Raw genomic sequence first — 27,398 nt, forward strand, 5'->3', positions numbered from 1 at the left:
ATATCACGTGAATTGTTGGAACATAAGAAATGGAGACAAGGCCTTGTTCAGTCTTCTCTTTGATGAAGTAACGATCATTGTCCACATGCTTGGTCCTATTACGATGGACTAAGTATGAGCTGGAGTAACTGTAGGCCTAGTATCAAAGATTCAAAGTAGGTTGCATAGGAAAGTTCGTTTTATCACACAAATCTTGGAGTAGTCTTTTCAACTATAATAATTCATAAACCCCTTGAGATACATCTCTAAGCTAGCTTCAGCACTGGACCTGGCTCCCATAGTTCGTTTTTTGCTTCTCTAAGTGACTAGATTACCACCAACGTAAGTACAATATCTTGAACTAGACCACCTCTGATTATCTAGATTGCTTGACCAATCAGCGTTTGCAATTTTGCATAGGATTTAATCAGAAGATGACTATGAGGAGAAATAAGAACGCCTTTTCCAGAAGTTCCCTTCAAGTACCTCAAGATTGTATACACCGCATCAAGATGATAGTAGGGATCATACATGTATGACTGATAAGGCTTACTGCAAACGCAATATCAGATCTAGTGGGAGGTGAGTGTGTGTTTCCCTCCTTTCTATACTCTCAACCTCTCTCAGTGCAGCCCAGTTCAGCAGGGCTTTCAGGCTCTGTATTACTTTCATAATTGGCTTCCCCTACAAGAGATAAACATCCTAGCTTCCCTAGGCTCCTCTTCCAGCTTTCTTGCTGTTTGATTTCCCCTTGAGGTGGTCTGCCTCATGTAGCAGCTTTTCCATTCTTTGGAATCTTCTTGTTGATCCACCGTTTGGTAAAGTGTTTGGTTTGCTCCTCTCTTGGCTGCTATTGGTACTGTTGGTTGAGTTCTACTAGGAGTCCAATTTTATTAGAGTTTTTTTATTCATATAAATTTCTTGTTACCCAAGTAAGGGTATTTATGTAATAATGTACTTTCCACTTAATTATAAATAGAGGGCTTGAGATCACATTGATCAATAAGCCATTTTGCCAACATTGTGTTTCACAACATGGTATTAGAGCCCAAGTACGATTAGGGAAGTGAGAGAAAAAAAAGGAGTGTCGAACCTACCTCCTTCTAATTTTTGAACACCCATTGCCTCTCTCTCGCTGTTGCTGTTGTAGAAAGAGTGTCGGAACTACCTCCTTCCATCGCCTCTCTCTCGCTGTCGCTATCGCAGAAAGAGTGTCGAACCTACCTCCTAATTTTTGAAAACCCATCGCCTCTCTCTCGCTGTAGCTGTCGCAGCTCTTCAAACCCATCGAAAACCCATTGCCCCTTTCTTTCTGGCAGTTCCGCCTTCTTTTTCTGGCTGTTCTTCAGTACCGTTGCATATGGTGAGTTCGATTCGACAAAACCAAGAACATAACAAAAAGAAGAAGAGCAGAAGAACTCCACTGCTGCACTACATTCTTCAATCCTGTTGCATATGGTGAGTTTGATTAGAAAAGACCAAGAACAGAGAAAAAAAAGGAAAGAAGATGAGCAGAAGAACTCCGCCGCTGCACTACCACTGCTCCTGATTCCGCGGCTGCACTACAGTGAGTTATTTCGAACCATTTTACCTTCCTCTGCCCTACCGCTGCTCCTGTAACTTTTTTTCTCTCTCTGGTTCTTCATCTGAAGCCTGCGATTCGATTAGCCCAAACAAAACAGAAAAACCAAATTCTGATGTTTGAGGGTTTAATTTTGTAAATTTGAATTCTATCAAGGGTCTATTGGTAAATTTGCATAGTTTATTGGCTTATTTGCAAATTTACATACTTGCAGGGACTTAAGTGTAAATTTGTACAAGTTCAGGGACCTATTTACAAATTCTGATTTTTAGGGTTGTATTTGTAATTACTGGAAAAAAAAGACGAGAGAAAAGAAAGAGAAGAAGAAGACATGCTGTTCCTTACATGCACTTTTTGAATTGTGATTTGGCTATTGAATTCTGCGATGTTTCAGTTGAAGGGTGAAGATTGAAGAACTGCAGACAATTGTTTTTTTCAACATGACAACTACCGATGGTACTATTGCTCCCACTGGCTCCGAAAATTACCCCACTCTTCATCCTCTTTTGGTAATATTTTATGGAACAAATTATTTGATCTAGTCTATATCTGCTTACTTGACTATAGCCGGAAGAGGACTTGTTGGACACATTATGGGCACCACTATCAAACCTACTACCACATGGGTTTCAGAGGATAAATGGATCTCGAATGACTCTTTTATTATGTCATTCTTTTTGAATTTCATAAATCCAAATATTGCCCATGGATACCTATTACTTGATACTGCAGCCCAAATTTGGAAGGCTATTACAGAAACCTATGGACAGTTGGGAAATGATGCACAAGTTTATGAGCTACAAAAGAAGCTTCGTGAGATTACCCAAAAGGAACTGATTGTGGCCCAATATTATGCTGAGTTGCAATCTCTTTGGCAAGAGTTGGACCATTATGGGGATTATCACCCCACTAATCCAGATGATGTGACTACTTATAGGAAGCACATTGATAAGATTCGGGTATATGACTTCTTGATAGGTTTGAATGTGGAGTTTGATCATATCAGAGTTCAAGTATTAAGTCGTTCTCCCTTTCCTACACTAGAACAGTCTTATGCTCTTGTTCAGTGTGAGAAAAGTCATTGATTAATCATGCTTCATGCTCTTATTGTGGAGAAATCAGCCTTATAGTCTGTTAGCACTAAATCTGATTCAGTTAAGGAGATTGTCAAGTGTGAGCACTTTCACAAACCATATCATACCAAGGTCAATTGTTGGAAGCTCCATGGGAAGCTTGCTGATTTTGAGCAAAAAAGAGCACAAAAGAAGAAGAAAATCGAAAGCTCATATTTTTCAGATAGTTTCCACAAAACCCTCTGCAGACGGTTTTTCATCGGAGTTAGCTACTCTGCGACGTATTCTGCAGTCTTCCACTACCGGTATAGCCTCTACCACTGCTTCCTCTACTACCCATACCAACTCCTACCTTGCTACTTTAGGTAAAACTTTTATGGGCTTCCAAGTTTCTGCAGTTTCTACTCCTTGGATCATTGATACAGGAGCCACAAATCATATGACAGGTTTATCCTCCTTTTTCTTACGATATTCTCCCACTTCTGGAAAGGATAAAGTTGTTCGAATTGCTGATGGTTCCTATTCTTCCATTGCTAGAAAAGGGACCATTCAACATTCTCCATCACTTTCTTTGTCTAAAGTTTTACATGTTCCCTCTTTCTCTACTAACTTTCTCTCTATCAGTAGTCTTACACATGACTTGAATTGTAAAGTGATTTTTCCCCCGTCTTACTATGTCTTCCAGGATTTGGTCACGGGAAAGGAGATTGGACGTGGTAAACTAGACAATAGACTTCATTTGCTTGAGCCGATTGGAGGCTCTACTTCGCTCTTGACTACATTTTCTAATCAGGTCCATTCGGTAATATCAGACCTCATCAGTGGCATCGTAGGCTAGGTCACCCCCCCTCTAGGAACTCTTTAAGAAAATGTTTCTTGACTAGGGGGAGACTATGGTTTGTTGAGTTTGTGAGCTACTATGGTTGAAAGGGTTGCTACAAGATATTGGAGTCCAAGTTCCAAATCCTATGATGCTATATTGTGACAACAAGGCTGCTATTAGTATTGCTAATAATCCAATACAACATAATCAAACTAAGCACATCGAAATTGACAGGTTTTTTGTCAAAGGAAAGTTGGAACAAGGGCTTATTTGCATGCCTTTTGTGAGGTCTGGAGATCAAGTGGCAGATGTTTTCACTAAGGGTTTGAAGAAGGAGATTTCATTCCTATTGTAGGCAAGTTGGGCATGACTAATATCTATGCATCAACTTGAGGGGGAGTATTGGTTGAGTTCTACTAGGAGTCCAATTCTATTAGAGTTTTTTATTCATATAAATTTCTTGTTACCCAAGTAAGGTTATTTATGTAATAGTGTACTTTCCACTTAATTATAAATAGAAGGCTTGAGATCACATTGATCAATAAGCCATTCTGCCAACATTGTATTTCACAACAGGTACCTTTGAACTTTGGGGTTTTTGCATTTGTCTCTCTATCAGAGAAGTCCTTCGTTCATTTCCATTGATTGCTTTATCAAATAGGGTACTTCTTATTGGAACTCCGAGAAGATTTAATAAAAATGGTTATAGCTCTTTTTATACCGGTATATTCATCTCCTCGGCCTTCCTCTTGGTGGTCCCGCATGGGTTACTGTAATTGGGACTTGTGTTTTGTGACAGGGCAACCTTTAAGGTTGTATTCTTCTTGGCCTTTTTTCACTTTGTCCCATTACTTTGTTGTGTCACTAGCAGCTGTTTCAACCTGGCATCCAAGTTTGCAATTATGCTATTCTTGGTGACGATGTTGTAATTGGGGATAGGGAAGTTTCCTTGGCCTATCGCGAGATTCTAACAAGTTGGGTGACAGTTTTCTCTGAAAGTATATTATTATTCACATGGGTGCTTTTAAATTTGCAAAGCGATTCTGTGATAGACAAGTTCTTTTTTTCTTCAGTAGAATGTCAAACATGTTAAAATCATAGCTATACTAAGCCCGTCTCTATGAAATGCTGCCATGATGAAATGTCACTTGAATGAACAACTCTCCTCTAGTCAAAAGTATGGTGTGAAAAGATTCTCCGTTTTGGTTAGACTACATGTGGGTGGTCATCGAGTGTTAGCTTCATTATAGTATCCATTTCAAACATCGGATGGGTTAGAAAGATGGTTGAGAAGCCGGAAAAAGGTAGCAACTATCCTTTAGAGTTTTGGACGAGTATGAGTTACCCTACGTGTCCCTTCTTGTGAGGGCTCTAAACAAGCGCCCATATAAGGGAACATATTAAGCCTAAGGAACTCCAGGTCATACCTAATGAGTTTACCTTTAGTGGGGATATTGAGTCTGTCAGAAGATCATGGTAAGAAACTGTGTCCAATCTGGGTGAAAATATCTCTACTGGTATCATACAACCATGGAATGATGATGTGATCCTTAAAGAACCGTTCCTACCTCCCGTTCTACATTGGAAGGCCAGAGACGTGAATTCACAAGAGTTTTGGACTTTAGGTCTCCTTTGGAAGACCTATGATTTTATTAAAGGTAAGTCATAAGTGGTGGAATTGGTCACATCTGTTTTTAATGGAGTTTTGTGACCTGAAACATGTTGGATATTTGGGGATATCAGTTGCAGGGACTACTTGGTCACGCCTTATGTCATTGCACAACAAAGGTAGGGATGTGGATGTGGGTCATCAAGGTACCACTTGCTATAATAGCTTAAGTTCTGATTTCCTCTATCATCTGTTATGCTCAGCTTGCAACAAGGAGCTTGACATTATTGTAGTACTTCCCATAACAAGGAAAGAAGTGGGTTTTCTTTCAGTTCCAAAACTGTATGTGATAAGAACCCACAAATCGAATATGAAAATTAGTATCAAAACAAAGAAATTAACAAGATAATCTGTGTTAGAATTTCAGCACCTCAAATCAGCCTAGGACTAAAGGAAATTCAGAAATAAGAAGAAGAATAGAAGAAGACTGAAGAGTAAGAAGGAGAAGAAGAGAAGAGGGAGAGAGTTTGTGTGTATGTTTTGGCTCTCCCCTGGTACTTTATTTATAATGTACAATCAAAGTCTTAGTTTAGAAAAATTTCCTAAATTGAGTTATAGCAAAAATGAAAATTGCGTATTGCATAAAATCTCCCGAATCTACTAAAAGGACACTATACGAGGGAGATCACTTGTCAACCAAGCAACAAGAAAATAGAATGAAAAATAGAAAGTAACCAAAATAGAAACCTATGGTAAAATAAAAAGTGATATTCTATTACTCCCCCTCAAGCTAGAGTCATATTAAAGGCTCTAGCTTGGAATTACAAGAACATATCAAGAAACTTTATTACACTTGAGCATATGTAGCAATAATAGACGCCGATAGTACTTCGCTTAGGAGATAATCTACAGCAACATAAAAGAATTTAAATTCTTCAAGCCGAACGAACCATCTAATTATGGAAACAATTGGCGATATTGAAGATGAACAATATCCATTAGTATAACAGCATCAAACACACTATCCATATAGTGGGTAGTAATAGGGAGGAATCTCCGCACCAATAGATAAAAAATTGTAGCATCAATGTCCACACATAACCTCTCGCAGGAAGGGAAAGTAATAGGCAAAGGTAGGGGTACGTAAAAGGCAGTATTGGTTACTGTGGACCAAATAGGTAGGTAAACGGTAATATGGATTATTGCGGACCAAGTAGGTAAGGTAGTATGGGTTGCTACAACCAAGTAGGTCGAATAAGGTAGTATAGGTTATTACAGACCCAGTAGGTAGGTAAGGAGTATGAGTTAGTACAGACAAAGTAGGTAGATAAAGATAGAATACCATCTTAGGAGGATAAAGTTCTTCACCAATAATATTATTCAACAGATCCTGTGTAGATATAAAAAGAGTCTCCAGTCTCCCCCTCACGTGTAACATTACATGTGGACAAATAGTAACAACAAATTACCAATATCTCAAAGTATAAACTGAGGAACCACTTGGGTACGTGAAGGAATCATGTTGCTTGACAAATCCAAGTACAAGAACTTCCAATCATTACATTCAGAAAATTCTAAACCACCAACATCAACTCAAACGGGGCAATAGCAAAAGTAGTAGACCACGTAGCAGTAAGGGAAGCTAAGACCACTTAGCAATAAGTGAAGCTCCAACCAATATCAGAGGAAGAGCAATAGCCAATATTATGTTCCAAGATCCAAAAATTAGCAAATTAACGTAGAAAAATTATTGCACAACTAAGGATTATTAATATAATATTGCATCTACTAGAAGAATAAAACCATTAAAGTCGAATATAGTAGACAGAGAAGCAAGGATAAAATGGGGATGCAATCGATTCAGATAAGTAGGACAGCAATACCTTGTTATAAAAATAAAAAAAAAAAAAATAAAAAAAAAATCCCAAAGGGGCTCCCAAAACAAACAATGGCAGCAATAGGGACGCAATATGGTATCAACAGATTTATTTTATTTTATTTTTTCTATCCATAAACACTTAATGAAAGAGTGGGGCAGTAGCAATATAAGTAGTGATTGTAGTGGATCAAACAGCAGTCCAAATAATATTTTTTCTATTTATCAGAAGATAAAACCATACAACTGATTTCGGTAATTAGGTAACAACAGGCAGCAGCAAACAAGACCCAATTCAAACCTCTGGGTACTATCCATCTAGGGCAGCATAGGTAGTAATAGGACAACAGTAATAATGACAATAAATCAGGCTTGCAAACAGATCTTTAAGCAAGTAATCCAATGAATATTGTAACCTAGGGAGCCAAGAAAAAACACAGGCAGGTTGCAGTAATTGTAAAACTAAAAATAAACCACTTTATTTGAAGAAACATCAGCGGAGAATCCTTCGCAGTTGTGAGTGAAGGAGAAAAACATATTGTCGTCTTTTTTTTTTCCTTTTCTAGATCAATCGTATTCAGTAGATAGGCTTTGCAGTGGTAGTAATAGGTAATTCCATAGCTCCTTTGGAGTCTTTTTTATTTGAAGAAGGATGTAAAGCATACTTGAGGCAGCAATAGGTGGCTGCTCACCAAATAAGAAAAAAAAGGAAGATAAAAAAGAACTAAGGTAGTCAAGAAAGAAAAAGCAGTCCCCAGGCTGATTAATCCTGCTTTGATACTATGTTAGAATTTCAGCACCTGTAACCAGCATAGGGACTGAAAGGAAATTTAGAAAGAAGAAGAAATTATATAAGAAGATTGAGAAGAAGAGAAGAGGGAGAGAGCTTAAGTGTATGTTTTGGCTCTCCCCTAGTACCTTATCTATAATGTAAAATCAAGTCTTAGTTTAGGAAAGTTTCCTAAATTGAGTTATAGCAAAAAGGAAAATTACACTATCCTAGGGAGATTCTTGTCAATCAAGCAATAAGAAAAATAGAACAAAAAATAGAAAGTAACCAAAATAGAAACTTAAGGTAAAATAGAAAATGATATTCTAGCAATCTGGTTTTGATGGTGCTAGTTACCCCCATAGCATACAATGCTGCCTCTCCGCCATAGGCTGCCCATATACTCGCATGAAATATTCCTTAACCTTTCAGCACACCTTCTCCCTTATTTATAACCCACCAACCAACACTAACCCTCTCTCTCTCCTCCATCTGGCATGATCCTATCGTCCTAGCACTATCGCCCCCTCAAAATTCACCTTGTCCTGAAGGTGAAGGAAGGCTAGAAGCTTGGGTTCACATGCTTGCCACAATATGCCAACTCAATATTGTTCTTTGAGGTCCAATAGCAGGCCCATTTCCAAATATGCAACTGGTGTCCAATTTTGTTTGGTAATATACCAGACTTGCTAAGGATCTCTTGCTTAGAAGGGACTTGGGGTTCCACCACAATCTTCAAATAATGGAAGGGACATCTTGTCCAGGCATTTCAACTAAGCAGCAAACCTCCCAACTGCTAATGGGATAAAAGAAGATGAGAGAATTATTTGTTGAGATAACATGCCCATGATTTTGATGTGGAATTTGACAATCTCTAGGACCAAACTAACAAAATATGATTGCACTTCTACCTTAGGATCCCAAAGAGAGCAGCTTAATCTGGAGTAGCAACCACCATAGATCCAAAAGGTGACCACGAAAAAGATTTAAGGAAAAAGGAAATCTTAGCAGTTATTCCCACTTGAAATCAATTGTAGAGGTAAGCTATTTCCGCATGGAATCCGGCACCACGATAGATTTTGAGAGCAACTTGGTGAGCAGAACCTATGGGAGTGTCAAAAGCCATGTTTTTGCCAAACTGATCATCTAAGCCTGTCCATTACCCCCACCAAAGCTCACATCTTTATCATGTTAGCGGTCGAAATCCCCTTCATTCAACATTGCAGCGAGTCGTGCCTCTGTGGTGGTCGTCGGCATCAATAAGGAATCGATGGAGTCCCATTTTTTGGGGCTACATCTTATGCTCCTGCAATCGATGGATTAGAGGTTGAAGGAGAACTAATGGCCTCCCTAAATACCCCTAGTGATGTTACTTTACAAGTGGGCCATAGGGTGTTTGGGCGGTGCTAGCATTACTTCTAGGGTAGGCCCAAAATTAAACCCTTTTACTGGCCTATGCTTTGAATTTGGTCTTTCCATCCCGGAATCCAAATTGTTGGATCTTCGAGTTGATTGGCCATCTTAAGGCATAGATTTGTGATTCCTTTTCTTAGCCCAGTTGTATCAATTAGTCTAAGTTTAGGCCAAAATTAACCCAAATCCAACTGGTTCCTCAACCCCTAGTCCAGCGAGAAGCCCTACTCGAGCTGTCTCTTCCTCAATGAGGCCTATGACCAAAGCCCTCATTTTCACTCTAACTGTCGCCGCGGTGTCTGGGGTAGCAAAGTCCCCTTAATTGTGAGCACACTGACTCTTGTCCCTTGCTATCACCCTCACCCAAGGGGCTTTGTTGGTGTCGCGTCACCCAACCTATCACCCTTCCCAGCCAACTATGCCTCTTCCTTTGCTAAAGAATAGTCTTTTACTCTCCTTCACTGATTCCCAACTTTTGATAACACCAAGCCCTATCTCCAGTAGTAACTGCACAGTATGGCTAATATGGCTTTTGACTCTCAAGGGTGTATTGAAGCCCTCTAAGGGACTTTGGGAGGATAGGTCGAACAACCAAACCTCCCTTTTTCCATTTTCTCTAGGTGCTGCATGAGACCACGTTGCACTCAATTGTCTCCTCCAACAATGTCTCTTGGCGCTCTTTCCATTGACTTGGCCTGGTCTTCCATTTCCATTGCTCTATTACTGCCTATAATTTCTATATGATGGTTTTCCAAACCCATGTTCAGATATGTCGCCTGCCCATTACCGAAATTAGTTTGTCGGGTTTCCTTGAAGCTTGCACGATCAAACACCGGCTAATTCTTCTGGTATACCCACCCCAAGGCTTCTCCATCTAAATGTTGGAGAGCCACTCCCAGTTGCTGCTTCTACTAGATCTGATGTGCCTAACAGAAAAGCAAGACCTTTGTTAACCATCTCTATGCACTGCCTTCATCGGAAAACATGGATAATTTGGTCTCTATCTCTCTTCCCTCGGACCGAAATGCGCTTTGATACTATTTGATAAGAACCTACGAATTGAATATGAAAATTATTATCAAAACAAAGAAATCGACATGATAATCTGGTTTTAATGGTGCCAGTCGAGCCCCAATGTTGCCCCTCCGCCATAGGTTGCCAAAACACTTGCATAAAATATTCCCTAACCTTTCCTCATACCAACCAACACTAACCCTTCTCTCTCTCCTCCACGTGACATGATCCTAGGGCCCTGACAGTACGCATCTCCTGACACTTCACTAATGGTTTTCTTTCTCCATGTGTTGTCACTTGACTTAAACAAAGACCTTACTTTTAGGCCTTTCCTGACTACCTTCAGATTCAGAGCTGCTACTTCATAGCCTGCTGTTGCTGCTTCCCCCGATAAACCGTGTACTGCATTTTGCTTACCACTTCTGACAATTACAAACACCTGAAAGTTCTCCGCATCCGACTGCTGCTGACTACTGCTTTCTTTAGTCCTGCTTGCTATTACCGACTGTGGAAATAAATTCAAATGAGAAGTAGTAGTAGTAGAAATTTTTTAAACAGCTAACCATGAAATAGTGAAGTAGGCATACTGCTCTGGCTATTACCTCACATTCAGATTCTATCGTGCATTTCTTGCAACTCTTCTTGGGCTTCAAACTCATCAAGACACCTCAAAGTGTTGTGGTTTTCCGTTCTCCCCTTTCTTTATCACCATTGGGCGCTCTCATTGAATAAAACATAAAAGATGAAAGACCGGCCTTTCATTCCTCGAGTCGCTCCTTGTATGTCACGCTTTTGAATGAGTAAGCATTTATTCATTCATTTATGTTGAAGTTGTGAGATAGGATTTTCCAGAAAAGTCCTTGAGCTAAGCTTTGCCACTGCAAAGCCAGCAGGTGAAAGAGAGAAAGATCCCATCTTCAGCCTCCTCTTAGACCTTCACTCCTTTACCAAGAGAACTTCAGTAGATCATATGGATGTGGAAAAAGAATATTAACTGCTCCTACTACTCTGCTTTTAGGATAGGTCTTGCAGAGCCTTTTTTTTCACTTATAATCTCACCATTTTTCTGAAATAAGAAACCTAAGTGGATGATTGACTCAATCCATACTACAAATAATCGCAGGCAAACGAGGTCTGATGATTGGTTGAATCCCATGAAACCATTTCATAGAAGTTTTTTGTTATTTTATTCTTACAAAGCATAGCATTTCCTATCGACTTGGATTGGACCTACTCTAATTCTTAATCATCTGTCACTAAGCTGTTTCCAAGGATTAACAGAATTGAAGTAGCAGAATTCTTGGGTCTTCTCAGTAAGTTCAGAAACCCCACATTTCTCTTGTTCTTCATAACATATTTCCACATGTCCACTCAGAGGAAGGTATTTTTGTAATGGATGGCCCTAGAAACCATAAGCTGTTTATATACCGCATAGATCTGGATGATTGAATGGAGGAAACACCAGATGTATCTCATACTTCTCATTCCCACTCGCCGAATGATGGAAATGGCTTGACTATCGGAGATATTCCTGTTACTTCATCTGCATTGGTTTGTACACAAATGCTTGAGTTATACCTAGAAGAAGTTTATGATAGAGTCCTAGAGCATTAATTTGGCAAGTACTAGAGAAAAGAAGTTTTGCAAGTAAATATATAGATATAGTTAAGGATATTTATGATGGTTCGGTGACTAGTGTTAGAACAGTGGGGGGACAAAGTAATGAATTCCCGATAACAGTTGGGCTACATCAAGGGTCAGCTTTAAGCCCATATCTATTTGCACTGGTAATGGATGAATTATCCAAAGACATTCAAGATGAGGTCCCTTGGTGTATGCTTTTTGCAGATGATATTGTGTTGATTGATGAAACCCAAGTGGGGATTAATACCAAATTAGAATCATGGAGAGTAGCTAATGAGCACATTTAGTGTGAAATCTTAGGGCATAAAGCATGCATTTTACACACTTAGAGTGGAGCTACCTTGGGTTTTATGTTGTTTTTGCAGATTTTAAGATTTTTCAATATTTAAGCAAATATTTGGAGTTTTGGGCATGAATCATGTAATTTTACACGTCAAGAGATCCATTCAAATTCTCAAATGCGAAAATGGGCCTGATTTGGAGCATGATGGGCTAGAGATGTGATTATGGGCCAACTCCGAAATATTGAAGAGATAAAGAAGGCAAATTTGATCTACGACTAAGATTATAAATTATCAGTCAAATCTAGAGAGATATTATTGAGAGAGTCCAAATGGAGAAAAGAGTCCTTGCATACTTCAATATCTTATTTCCTATTTGGGATTTGATTAAAGAAAAAAAGAGAAAAAAGAATTATATTTAGAGAAGGAAGAGGCAAAAATCCCGTTTTTGAATGTCTCTGTCGAGTTTCGATCAAGCCCTTCATTGGACGTTCATCCGGTGTCCGATTGGCTGATTTCTGGAGGAGAGCTTCACGACTTCTTAAATCTCAAATCCAACGGTGGAATTATGCATCTGATCTCTCTAAGTTGGTCCGATTAGTACGTCAAAACCCTAATTGGCTGAGTTAGATAGAAACCCTGAGTTTGATTCAAATTCTGTTAAGATTCATATCACATGTAAACTCTATAAAAAGGAGAGGATACTCCATCAAAGGAGAACGTGTTCTAGAGCTTAGGAGAAGCACATTTTCTTTTCTCTTTAGTTTATTTAGGCTTTCTTTAGTTTTCTTTGCTTGCATTTGTGAGATTTTAATTTCTAGATTGAATGTTTAGGTTTAATTTTTTTATGTAATGCAATTCAAGTTTCAAGTTTTTAGATTCGTTTTTCTCTGGGTCTAGCAAGTGCAGATTTAGATCATTCTAGATCTAGATCTGGTTGTTAGGGTTGGTTGAGATTCGAATCATTTGTTCAATTCGTAAGTAAGTAACCTTCTTTATTAATCTTCTCTCCTCCCTCCATTCCCGCTTTTATCTACCCCTCCATATTCTTAATTTAGGATTTACTTTCAGCATTTATTTATTGTTCTCCCTTCCCCTGGATCCTTGATCAGAGATACCTACAGTCGTGCCTCTCTTTGGTTAAGGTTTCCATTTTGCTTTTTGCAATTTACTTTTTGTTATTTACTTTCTGCAATTTACTTTCAGCATTTATTTATTGTTCTCCCTTCCCCTGGATCCTTGATCAAAGATGTCTACAGTCGTGCCTCTCTTTGGTTAAGGCTTCCTTTTCCTTTTATTGCTTTGTTATTTACTTTCTGCATTGTTTTTTTCTTCCTTTAATATCCGTTCCCCTGATCGGTGGACTGTAAGCTACGGCAAAGGGTCCACGGTCAAAGTCATTATTATTATACTCCCCTTCCCTCGATCCAGAGTTGACACTCGGATCACTTCCCTTTTCCTTTTATTTTTATTGTTCGCATTTTTTTCCTGTCTTTTATTTATGCATTGATTGTGTTTAACTTATTTTTTATTTCAATTCGATTGCATTAGATGTATGGATTAGGATCGTTTAATTTAGTTAATTAGTTAACAAAAATTGAATCATTTCACTCTCGCATTACTATTAAGAAGTTGAATTCTAAGTGGCATATCTCCTTGAGATTGACCCGTTAGCTACATGATACCGTGTGCTTGCGGTTACTTTTAAATTTCACAAAAAAGTTTTTGGCGCCATTGCCGGGGAGGTATTAGTCCATTTTATTTTTTTCATTCTTAGGTAAATCGAAGTGTTTTTTTAAAAATATATATATATTTTTTAAATTCAAAGATATTACTCTTAACTAGAGTAGAAACAAAAACGTATAGTAGTCCCCACTCTACTGCAGAATCCCCAGGATTCGATTGTAGGTGGCTCCGAAGACTATACGAATTCCTTTGCTGTCAAACCTATACAACGCTTAGCTAAACGGCAACCTTACAGCTTTGGAATCATTGTTTCAATCTTTGCGGTGGGAAATTCACTACTTTCCCTTTTGTTTTTGTTATTTTGTTTTCTTCTTTAGGTACTTTATTATAAAAAAAAAAAATTAAAAAAAAATCATTCTTTTATAAGAGCCATTAATTGCATTAGGTGGTTAGTGCATGTGTGTCTGAACTCGTGATTCCACAAATAGAATTGTCTGAGTGTCTACCTTGACCATAGAAGACCTACCTCCACTACCTCCACCTAAGAGTCTTGGAGATAGATTTTATCCAACTCGATCTGCACAACCCTCCTGTATACGTTTACTTGATGTGAGGGGTAATAATTTTGAACTTAAATCTCATTATTTGTCTATGTTACCCTAATTTCATGGGTTATCTGATCAAGATGCATATTTGTTCCTTAGGGAGTTTGAGGAGGTTTGTGTTCTTATGAATGTACAACAACTCACTGATGATGCCGTAAGACTACGGTTAATTACATTTGCATTAAAGGACCAAGCCAAAAAGTGGCTTTACAGCTTACCTAGGGATAACATTACCACATGAGAACAATTTACTGTCCTATTCTTGAAGAAATTCTTTCCTTTCTCTAAGACGAATAAAATAAGAAGTGATATTCTTCAATTTTGTCAAAAACCCAATGAGTCCTTTGCTAAGGTAATGGAGAGGTTTCAAAATCTTCTCCAAGAATTCCCTCACCATGGTATAGAATTATGACATTTATGCCAAATAATTTATGAGGGTATCGATTATCAAACAAAGCAACTTTTAGAATCTATGTGCCCCACAGGATTTACATCGTTCACTGATGATTCCGAAGCTTGGGAATTTCTTTTAGACCTAGCAGATAGAACTAAAGAATATGAGTCAACCCAAGAATTTGAAAGGACTAGTAGGGGATTTTATTGATAACCAAGTTCATAAGGATGCACAAATAGATAGTATTTTGAAAAGTTAGAGACTTTGGTAGTTAAAGCTGCACCACCACCACCACCACCACCTAGTCAAACACATTTTATTGACAAATCTATTGCTATGTGTGCATGGTGTCAGTCTCTTACACATGTAATTGAGGAATGTCCTAGCTATTCTGGAGGCCAACATGAAAATGTCAGTGCGATGTTTCCAAACCCATACAGTAACACGTACAATCCTGGGTGGAAGAATCATCCTAACTTTTCATGGTTTCAAGGGCAAAACCAAAATGGATTAAGCAATTACTCCACACAAAATCACTTTGGTGCCCCTTAAAAACAAAGTGCCCAATTTTCTCATAATCCAAATGTCCAGTTCCCTCAAGCCCCTAATGTGTGAAATCTTAGGGCATAAAGCATGCATTTTACACACTTTGAGTGGAGCTACCTTGGGTTTTATGTTGTTTTTGCAGATTTTAGGACTTTTCAATATTTAAGCAAATATTTGGAATTTTGGGCATGAATCATGTAATTTTACACGTCAAGAGGTCCATTCAAGTTCTCAAATGCGAAAATGGGCCTGATCTGGAGCATGATGGGCTAGAGATGTGATTATGGGCCAACTCTGAAATATTAAAGAGATAAAGAAGGCAAATTTAAGCAAATTTCACAAACAGTAGCTTTAGAATCAAAAGGCTTTAAACTTAGTAGATCGAAGACAGAATATCTAGTTTGTAACTTTAGTCATGATTGGGCAGATGGTGAGGTGGTGATACTTGACGATAAAGAGATTCCTCAGAGTGATTGTTTTAGGTACTTAGGTTCAATCATAAGTAAAAGAGGTGATTTAGAGGATGAGGTTTCCCAAAGAATTAAAATAGGGTGGATGAAGTGGAGAGGTGCGTCCGGGGTCTTATGTGATTGGCGCATTCCATTAAAGCTTAAAGGAAAATTTTATAGGACCGTTGTTCAACTAGCTATGATGTACGGTGCAGAGTGTTGGGTTGTTAAAAATAATCATATAGATAAACTTAGTGTAGCAGAAATGAGGATGCTAAGATGGATGAGTGGCAAAACTAGGATGGATAAGATAAGAAATGATCATATTAGAGTTGGTCTGGGAGTTGCTCCCATAAGTGATAAGGTTCGAGAAAGTTGTTTAAGGTGGCACGACCACGTTCAACGGAGACCTATAAATGCCCCTGTATGGAGAAGTGATATAATCAATATTGAAGGAACTAGAAGAGCTAGGGGTAGACCTAAGATAACCTTAGGAGAAGTGGTGAGTAATGATATGTATAGCTTAGGTCTTGTATTTAGCATGGCCTCAAACAGAACTGATTGGAGGGCAAGAATCCATGTAGCCGACCCCATTTAGTTGGGACAAGGCTTATTGTTGTTGTTGTTGTTTAAATCTTTGGTTTTGAGGGATATAGTCGACTTTGTAGGTACGGTTTGATACTTGAACCTTTGTATGGGTATGCAATTTAAGAAGCACAACAATTGAAATGGGTAGTCCGTATTGGTATCCGATCTATTCCCATGTTCCAATTTTCCATTTTGTGTATCCATTTCTTAGGTTGGTTTCCAACTATATTCGAAACTGAATTGGTTATCCATAAAGAAAGCTTTCTTGTAGTTCCGCTTAATGCTCTAAAAGTTCAGAAAGACTTGCTGGAAATCGCTGCTTGTCTTTACCAACCAAGAAAGGCATGACAGCCACCCATTCTCGATGAATAAAAGTACAAGCACTGGTATCAACAATTTGTAGGACTGTTGAATGACCAGCAATGCTGTATGGTGCAAAGTGTTGCACTGTTAAGAAAAATCATATAGATTTAACTTAATATAGCAGAAATGAGGATGTTGAGATGGATGAGTGGCAAAACTAGGAAAGCAAAGTAAAGAATGACCATAATAGAGATAGTTGGATGTAGCTCCATTAAATGATAAGCTACGAGAAAGTTGTCTAAGGTGGCATGGCCATATTCAATGGAGGCTTTAATGCCCCCTTATGAAAGACTATATAATCCGGATTGTGAGGAACTGAAAGAGCTAGGAGTATACTTAGGATAGCCTTTAGGAAAAATGGTGATAAAAGATGTGCATGGCTCAGCCAACCCCATTTAGTTGGGATAATGCTTGTGCTTTTTGTTGTATGTTTTTCACTTCCCCCCCACACACACACACACACGGGTTGATTGAGTTGGGGTGTGAAACTAAGTTCTCAAGCCATGGTTGGGCTTCGTTCAATTGAAATGAATTGATTTTGGAATACAAGCTGAAATTCACAATCTTAGAGACATTGTTGTTGAGATTCTTGTATGTTCAATATATCAAAAGCCATCTTGACTTGATTGGCCGCAGGAAAGATAAAAGTGAGATTTCGCCAAGATGTTAATGAGATATTGTACTATGCGAACAGTCAATTGGGTTGAACCATTTGATTTGATTACCTAATTTTGGTGATTGGTTTGTATTAACCTAATTTAGCTGAAGATATCAAGGTTTTTCTGCATTCCTTTTGGATGGCTAGATTATTTGAAAGTCGAGACTTATAGCATATGAATTTTGAATAAGGTCCCATAGGAACTTGGAGATAGCTTAGAGTAAGATGTGAGATGGAGGAGATGGAAGCTCTAGGAAATTTGGAGGTGCCTAAGGAATTGGTCTTCCTACATTTGAAGCCTCCTGAGGTGCCTACCAATGGGGACAAATCTTATGCGGCAATAGTGGGGAGTTCGTTGTTGCCTGAGATCGATTCCCTCCCTTCTCCTATACAGGCGGGTAAGTTTCGCAGGATTGTAATCCCGTAACAGGAATACGAGCTGCAACAAAATCAGTTCCGTTTTTCATTGATTGGGCGAGCTAATTTTCGCATAACAACCATGGATGAATTGCAAGAGCTAGCTAGGGTGCTTTGGAAATTGTCTTAAGGGGTGATCTTACATTCATTGGGGAAAGGGTTTATCATCTTTCAGTTTCATAGTGAGGCAGATATGACTAAGGTGTGGCGTAGAGGTTTTTGGAATGTTGGAAAGCAATATATCCGTTTTCAGCGATGGAGGCCGGATTTTATTATCCACTCTCTTCAACCAGCGGGTAAGTTGGTCTGGGTTTGTTTCCTTGATTTATCTCTTGAGTATTGGCATGAGAAAGTGCTTTTTCTATAGCAAAATCTGTCAGGAGACCTGTTTCTCTTGATAGACAAACTCGTCATGGCTCTATTGGTCATTATGCTCGAATTTTGGTTGAATTGGAGGTCAATGCTGTTTGAGTGAATGAGGTTCAGATTGAGTGCCTTGAACCAGGAACTCTTCGAGTTTTTAGTTTTCTTCAGAAGGTAATTTTTGAGGATGGTATTCAGCGGTGCTCACGGTGTAATCGAGAAGGCCACTTGGGTCTTCATTGTAGGTTTGCTTCAAATGATTCTGTGGATGGTTTGCGGGTTCAGCCCTCTATCGTTCCTGCAGAAAATCTCCCAACAGATAATCCTATTGTGGATGGGATTCCTACTGACGGTGTGAGAGTGCAGACTCCAGCTCACTCCAACATCAAATTCGTGTGGGTTTGGAGGAGGCGGGTTTGGAGGACTCTATTTCATCCAATGTGGGTGCGGCAAATTCAATTTCAAATTTCAATTCAAATTTCAATTCAACAAGGTTGGTTCCCTCTGATGTGGTGATCGCGTCTAGCAAGAACTCTTCTCTTGATCTCTCTCTCTCTAGAAAGTGATCCTTTTCAACTTCAAAAAATTTTAGATAAGGGCAAGAGTTCGATGTTGGTTGGTAATCTTTCGAAGAACGTGGTTACCTCTGCTGGTCCCACGACTAACCAACTTCCACCTAATTCGGCCACTAAGGATATTGGCTCTTTTGAACGGTTTGAAAAGCTTCATGAGAGGCCTTGTGGGGCCCTGCTAAATTCGGTTAGAGTGGAAGACTCTTTTACGCAACAGAATTCAATTACAATGGAAGACTCTTTTACACAACAAAATTCGATTAGATTGGAAGAAGCCGCATTGGACGTGAACTCTAGTTTGGAGCTTGAAGTGGGGTCATGCGGGGCCCAACATAATTTGAATAATTTTGAAGCAACTTCTTTGGCCGTGGACTCTAGTTTTGAATTTCAAAACTCCTTAGATGCGGCAAAGTATTTTAATTCAATTGGTAAACTTCCTTTGGGGAGTTCACTAGTGGGACCTAAAGATAAGCTCGAAAGTGGTTCGGCCACTCCATTTGAATTTCAAAAAGTGCTTGTTGCAGGTAAGAGTTCTAAGCAAATTGGAAACCCTTCTTTGGGGTGTTCATTGGTGGGACCTGAAGTTGCTAATATTATTAGAAGTTTGGCCAATGAATGAACTAGGGAGGATGATTTGGACTGTTGTGGGGCCCATCAGAATTTGGCTAGGCTGGAGAGTTTGGCCAATGATGGAAATTTGCAATTGAAAGTAGTTCTTCCACCTTCTTCTTCGTCTATATTAGTGCGGGCTGAAGGTTCTCCTTGTCGGAAGCCTGGTCGTCCAAAGAAGGCTCACGCAGTGAAGAAAGTAGTAACAAGTAAAAAGGGTTCTATGGCAGAGGAATTCAAGAAGGTCAATGCATCTTTAGAGAAAGTATCTGCAGTGAATAAGAGCCCCTCATTGGGAGAGGATAGTGCTGCTATGTAACTATTGCTATGAAGCTTTTCTTTTGGAATATTTGCGGCATTGGTAATGCGTTTGGGATGAGAGCTTTTAAACTTTTGTTAATGACTCATCAACCAGACACTTTTTTGTGTCTGCTGAACCAAAAGTGGAAGTCAACTGGATGGGAACTACTGTGGCAGATTTTTTGGCGACTTCAATAGCTAGGACGGGAACTTCTGAAATTAACATTCCTTGGTCAGCTTCTATCCTTAAAGATCTTGATTTGGATGCATCTAGACGTCCTAGATATCATTTTTGATGGGTTAGTTGTTGTCAATTATGAGTAGGAACCAGTGAGGAAGGGTGTATTGGGGGCAACTGTTGTTGCGGGAGAGCAAGGTAGGTACTAATTGCTGTATTTCTTTTCTTTTTATTAATTTTGTTATAAAATGACCCTTTTAGCGAAAAAAAAAATAATGACTCCCTACTGTAATGGTCTGTTGAAAGAGGCCAATGCTCTAGCGTGTTTTTTCTAGTTGGTTTTTCAATTTTGGCCATCAAAATGAAAAAAATATTTTTGTTTTCTTGAGTAATGGAAATTTTATCCTTTCAAACCAAACAATGACTACTGCACACACGCGTGCACACAGAAAGATTGTTGGTCCATGACGTTGTAACATGTAGTTATATAATATAATTATATTATTTTCAAAAGAGCAGTTTCACTATTTTCTAAAGATCCTTGGCCCGTAGCACTAGCAAGCTGACAGCTTGGTTTATGGCAGAAACAAGTTGAAGACTTTGCTATTACAGTGATCTCCAGTTTCCAATATTTTACCACTCTTTCAAGATAGTATTTTAAGTTGTTCCTCTTACAGGTCTTCAACACTTACGGCTCCATTGGAAATGCTGCTTTGCTTCATAGATATGGATTTACAGAGCCTGATAATCCCTTTGACATTGTGAATATTGACCTAAACATGGTGCTTGAATGGAGTAAATCATTATTCTCCAGCCGTTGTGTTCGAGCAAGATTGTCACTGTGGAGAAGGTTGGGTTTTTCAGGATGTGTTGGTGTAGATTCTGAATATTTTGAGATCTCATCAGATGGAAAACCTCACCTAGAACTTGTGATTCTCCTATACATCATTTTCATTAATGATGAAGCATATCACAGATTGAATGTGATGGTAGCATCCTTTGGTAACATTAGCGAAGTCATTCCAGTTCTTTTGTCGGAGACACAGAATTTGAAATTTCCACCAGAAACTCTGGAAGTGGGGAATGACCTTTTTCTGACAAACATGGTTCGTGAAGCACTTTTGTCGCTTGCAGACATTCGGGAGAGTTTATATGGTGTGTCTTCGATGGAAGAGGACATGGAGTTACAGAAAAGGGGTTGTTCCGAGCTGGGAAGGAAGCTGTACCATTCGCTAACATTGAGGGTGAGTGAAAGGAGGATTATTCAGAAGTTTAGGATGTATGCTTCTTCAGGTTCCCACAGAAACAAGAGAATATGCATGAAGAAAAGTTGAACAGATCCCAATTTTACTTGCATGCGACAGCGTAGCTGATCTGTCCTTGGAGCTCTATCCTCATCGCTCTCCACCCTCTTCCCAGACCAGGGAGGGATTCCTACACTGAACAGTTTACCTGCCTGAAACTGACCCATCAAAGTAGAATCCAGGTGGACAATTTTTTTATTCAAGTGAAGTGTTTTAACCAAATTTTGTTTGACAGATGGGTTTGGTTCTTTATCTAAAGGTTTTTCAGGGAATATCGACTGGACGGTTTTTGACACCTTCGTTATTGAAAAAAGAGGTGGTGGAAATGGCTTAGAGGGTATTCAGCACCCCCTTGCACCATTGAAACCCATCAGAGGATCCAAGCTGACCCAAACTATGAGCTCCAGCAGATTATTGGATTTGATTGACTGACTGTTCTATTTTTTGTATTAAAACGGCAGGAGTTTGTGAGGCCCACTAGGTCCTACACAGAACGTTTTAAGTGACCTATGACTTGAATCATGACCTTATATCCACTCAACTGTGGTTAGAACTGTAAACGAATAGTCAAATTTTGCCTCCAAATTTGCATTTGTATTCGTTTAGGGATGTCTGAAACCGGAATTTTTCTTATCGAAAAATATTTGTATCTGTTTGATGAGCAATTGATTTGGTTTAGGATAATTGTTTATCAGGTATGATACATATTTGGTTAATGTTTTTTTTTTTAGATGGTATGTTTAAATTTTAAAGAGTATCACAACAATTAAGATTTCGACCTTTAATTTAAGATTTCCACCCTCATTAAAGTTGAACGAGTTAACCCTAATAAACAGGTTGAAGTTACCTTAAACCTCATTAACCATTCATAGCCAATTGGCCAAACTATAGAGAAATCATTAAATTAAACTTTCTTCTTCTCTAAAAAGGGCATAATTGGACCCATAAATTGGTAATTGGTAGTCGGAAAATTAGAAGTTGGAAGCTAGAGATTAAAAAAAAAAAAAGAAGAAAAAAAAGACAACCAGCAATCAGAAATTGAATGGTACATTGAAACAGATAATTATTAGATATTCGATAAAGTTCTAGATTCAAATTCGAATACTTTATGTAAATTTCCTTAGATATCAAATTGGATTCGGATAATTGTTTTATTTGTCGGATTTAGATTTGGATGGTGGTGTATCTGAACCAAACCGTTTGCAACTATAGTTGTCATACCCCAATCCACCACCCTAATTTGGAGCGGATGTGAATTGACAATTCTAGCGTTGTCAAACGATCCTTTGACATTCTCAATATTCCATACATTCACATGATGCCCTAATTTTTTTATAGCATAATCATTGGGATCCCCTGTGAAAGTCTGACAAGTGCACTGCTCACTTCGCACAAGGTTTTTCTAACATATACTAAGCTTCCCTAAATGTATCTATCTCTGATCCATCCAACCACACCAAAGAGCTTCTTCAAATCCTCCTTTTGATAAAGGAGAATTGTTTTTTGATGCTAGAGATTGTGGCAAACATGATTTATAAGATATGGGGTCCCTTAGATCAGGGATATGCAAAAGACCTCCCACTTTCACCATTAATTCTCAAAAATATGGTAATCCTCATTGGCTAACAACCGAAAGGGTAATCCATTAGGAAGAGGTTCACTTCAATTTCTAATCATTCCACTATGAGCTATTATTGGTCAAGTTTTATAATTTGACGAGTCATTCACTATAATGCATTTGTTGAACAAACAATATTAGCCAGCTTACAGAATAGATGTAAGTAAAAAGCAAATTCATTTTTCTGTAAGTTTCGAATACACTGTTGCTTGATGGGACTCAATGGAAAAACTTTTGCAACTATCAAGTGTGGAGGGTGTGGAAGACCAATGTACTCTTTCGAATATTGTGATTTGTGAGAGAGAGTTTTCGGTTTGAGAGCCCTACAATATAACGGAGCCAAATATAAATATTAAGTACAAAATAAAATACAAACAAAAACAGACTGTGATCAAGTTGGGATAACTTATCTTACACTTTTTTTTTTGGTAGAACTTATCTTACACTTGAGCAAGCAACAGAATAGGAATTCTCCAAAAATAGGAAAGATTTTTTATATTTTTATTTTAACTTCTGGGGGAACGTAAGCCACAGGTTTGAGATTTTCTTTTTTTCTTCCTGTAACTGAATACTTTAATTACTAAAGATTAAAAACGCAAGTCCATCTTACATTCCAAAGAGTCATGACAGCTTTTTTTTTTTTTTTTTTTTTTTTTTTTTTGGGTAAGAAAATCAACCTCTCATGCGGTTGGATCGAGCAACAAATTTTTTTATTTTTTTTTAGGTAAAAAGAAAATTTATTGAGGATAAACCAAGGCTACAGGAGGGGACTCAAGAAACCTGGGAGAGGAAAACCGATTGGACCCTTCTGGCCTAGGACATCCGCTAGAATTGTGGGTGCTAGTAACATAAGAAAACACGCATTAAGATAAATGAAACATGTCTCTAACAATAGTCTCAATACACAAGGGAGTGGGAGGGGTTTTCCCTAAATAGCAATTAATCAATTCTAGGTTATCCGACTATAGAATGATATGCCTCCAGTCCTCTTGAGCAGCACAAAGCATTGCAGCCCTCAAATCTAAAGCTTCACCTACCAACACTGAATTGAAGCGAGTTGGGTCTGAAACTGCTAGAATCAAATTCCCCAAATGATCGAGAGCCACTAGACCCAGCCCGCATCGGTCACCATCGCCAGCAAATGAAGCGTCCAAATAAAGTTTAATCCACCCATAGGGTGCTAGTTCTCAGGTCACCACAAGACCCTAACCCCCATGACCTTGAACCCACAGTGACTGAAAATAAACTTGATGGAATTCAATAGCATGTCGAGCAGCCTCCACACCAACTTGCCTTGGCGTCCATTGCCTCCTATTAAATAGAAGATCATTTTGGGCAATCCATAATTGCCAACAGAGAAAAAGGCAGTGAGTAACAAATGCCTCCTTTTCTTCTTTTGAAGCTAGTGAACATTATGAACCTCATCAAGCCAACAGTGAACTTTGGTTTATCATGGCGAATTGTATGATAATGAGCTTGCACTCCAAGTGGCTCTAGCAAAATTACAATTCAACATAATGTGATTAAGATCCTCAATGTCCTTACCATTATAAATATAGCTTGGATCAACTCGAAATTGCCTTTTGGCCATAGCCTCCCCCTTAGCTAGTCCAGCCACACATCCCCTCAAAGAAAATGTCTAATTTTTGGAAGCATGAGAGCTTTCCAAATGAATTGCCAAACTTTTGCAGACACTTCCTTCCTAGATGGAGAATAAAAAGATGAGGCACCACCCAAACCCCCACAATCCGCCACCGTCTTTAGATAATGATACACAACTTCAATAGTAATTGAACCATTATGAGATCCAATCCATTGAAGCACATCCGACATTGGAAAAAGAGAGAGCGGCATTTTTTGAATGGCTATTGTGAAATCTAGCCCTAACCTTGACCCAGAAACCTTGTTGTTTGTAGGTCCGAAGACCCGAAGTGAAGGAAGGAGATATCTATGGGCCATCTAAATGGAATACATGGTATTTGACCCAGAACCCATGGAGATTGATGATGGTGCTCCATACTTGGAAACTTTGGCAGTGTTTGAGAAGAAACTACACCTTGATGAAGGAGAGTTTAGTTGATGGACCTAAAGCATAATTGGACATGGTTTGAAGGCATCCCTCTATGCTAGGTGAGTCATTTGTTGAGTTGGGAGAAGCCCACTTGAATTTGAGGAAGTTTAGGCCTTCAATTCCCTGTCTGGGCCTTGTCAGCAGGCTTGGTCAACTATCTGGTTCACTGGCCAGTCGACCAGCTAGGTTGCCAGCTGTTGACAGAATCCGAGAATATCTTATGTTTAGGGTTTTTGAAGCTCTATTTAATAGGACTTCATGTTTCTTAGCCTCTTTTGTTTCTAAAACCTTTAGAGAACATGGGAAGCCTCTCTCAAAGCCTCTCCTTGGTGTTGTTGAAGAACTCTTGCAAGATCTTAAGTTCTTCATCTCTTGTTCATCTTCAAGGTTAGTAATCTCTTAACTTTTCATTGATTTACTCTTGTATTGATCTAATCCTATTGCTGTGATTATGAAGATGGTATTGCAACCTTGTAAACACCTCTTCTACAATCTCCAATGTTGTGAATGAATCTCCATTCATTACATTGATGCTATGATCTTCATGCTTGATTCTTAGCCATAATTATATGATATCTTCATGAAGCCACGATCATTCCTTTAATTTGATTTCTCTAGCATGAGTATTCATCTCTGATCTATTGCTAATGATCCTCTTGAGTGAATTCTTAATTCTCCTTTGCATCCATAGTTGTTTTCTTTAAAAACCAAGTTTTTGATCAAATTAGAAAGTTATGATTTTGATCATTGTTTGATGTCTAATCTATGCTAGTTAGTCTTAGATTATTGTTCCTAAGGTTCCTTTGAAATTTCAGAGTGTTATAAATCTCGGAAGATGAGTTTCGGATCAAAATTCAGTTTTTGGCTACGAACACTGTTCACCTGGATGACTGGACCAAGCTGCCAGCCAGGCTGCCAAGCATGAACAACATTGGTTTCTTTGTCCGATTTGATCCGTTTGACCTCCAATCTTCTAGGGCTTTTTCCTAATGTTGTATCTATGCTGGTCTAGGGTTTATTTGCTAACTTTGGACTTGATCTCTTCTTCCTCTGGATTTTCTTCAAATCTAATTAAGGTAAGGACAGCTGTTTCAATATTAACATAGATTGCGTGACCCTTAGTTTCTAATTTGGGAATTTCATGAATTTACTAGTGTTCTTCTATTTTCTTAATATGATATTACTGTTGTAAGTACTTCAAGTATAGTAGGACCTTATTCATGTATTCTTCTTATTACTTTGATCATGTATGGACATTGTTCTTGTAATTTACATATTCAACTAATCGTGTTTATATGTATCTTTTTATATGTTGGAATATCAGTTGTGTATGTTATGACTGAATTGGGAATGTGATTGAATAGGTATGATTTGAGATTGGGGAATGTCCTTTTGACGTTTCTGTCCTTGGACATCAGTGGAAGTGGTATGGGACATTTCCGATGGTGCCCTTTGATTTTTTCTCGGATTATTGTTTGTCATACTTAGGGCTTGTCTAGTGATGTTTCTAGGATGTTCCTGTTATATCAGACCCGATTCAGACGGTATTGAAACTGAGTAACCTGTGGTAGCAATGTGGGTTTGTGGGCACTCAAGACCAGTAACCAACCCGTGAGAGTACATGGATTACATTGTGGGGACCATTCATTCGTAGGGTCGCAAGTAATAGACTTGGGCTCATGGTTGCTCAAGACCGTTTTGTGATATCCGTGAGAGGACATGAGAGCTTCCCTTTATTATTTGTGGATGACCAATAGGGTTGATGAGTCTATAGTCCAAGTTGGTTGTAGCCATAGGATACAGTGACTTTAGTGAGAAGGATACCGAAAAGGATCCCGAGAGGGGAGGAATGGAAGTATTTGACTCTGATTTGATATAGCCAAGTAGATGACTTGCATTTGGCTAGGCTGTTAGGCTTGACCTTGACATTTGTCAATACTTAGACCAATGGTGATGCGAGAGAGCAATGACCTAAACCCCAGCCAAGGAATGTCTAAGAGGGATGCAAGACCCAATTACTACCGGAGAACCCAAGATACCAAGATGGTTGAGGGAGAGTGATTTGAGACCTACCCAAAGAAGTATGGTGCTATGACTTAAAGCATATCTGCCAATAGAGACCAACATAGATAGAGTTAGATTCATACATGCATTGTCTGTTTCATATCATATTGCATCTGTTATGTTCTGCTATCATGTTATTTGTGTTGTTATGAAATAACTTGCCTTGCTGAGTTCTTTTGAACTCACTCATTTTTGAAAATATCTTTGTTAGACTACCTTGCAGGTACTGACTAGTATGAAGGCCAGTACTATGAAGCACAAGCCGATGATGCATATTACTCCCAAGGTGCTAGCTGTTACGAAGATAACAATGAAGATTCCTTTTGTGATCATGCTGCGTACCAGGATTAGCCCTATCTTGGAGTGGAAGTGGCCGTGCTTGATTTCTAAAGTTTATGTTTATGAAGATACTCTTTATAAGTTAGAAGAGACCTTAGTTTAGTTGTAATCAATCCTTTTTAGTTTCGAGCTACATTCCGCTATGTTATGTGGAGTGATTTTCCGCACACTCTACATGTGATTGTTCGATATTGATTATTATGTTGGTATC

At 38.7% G+C, this 27,398-nt stretch overlaps 1 protein-coding gene across 1 annotated transcript in view; it reads left to right on the forward strand.

Moving 5' to 3' along the window:
- LOC149012063 (SET domain-containing protein) overlaps positions 1 to 21,700 on the forward strand; it is a 50,039-nt gene extending 28,339 nt beyond the window's left edge. The window contains exon 5 of the mRNA XM_089159479.1: positions 20,469 to 21,700. Within this exon, the coding sequence (XP_089015605.1) occupies positions 20,469 to 21,125 (657 nt within the window). The 3' untranslated portion in view covers positions 21,126 to 21,700. The remainder of the gene's footprint in view (positions 1 to 20,468) is intronic.
- Positions 21,701 to 27,398: the final 5,698 nt, after the last annotated feature.

The sequence above is a fragment of the Hakea prostrata genome, chromosome 6 (genome assembly GCF_041222555.1).
Source record: "Hakea prostrata isolate BN-2017 chromosome 6, UWA_Hpros_2, whole genome shotgun sequence".
Lineage (NCBI taxonomy): Eukaryota > Viridiplantae > Streptophyta > Magnoliopsida > Proteales > Proteaceae > Hakea > Hakea prostrata.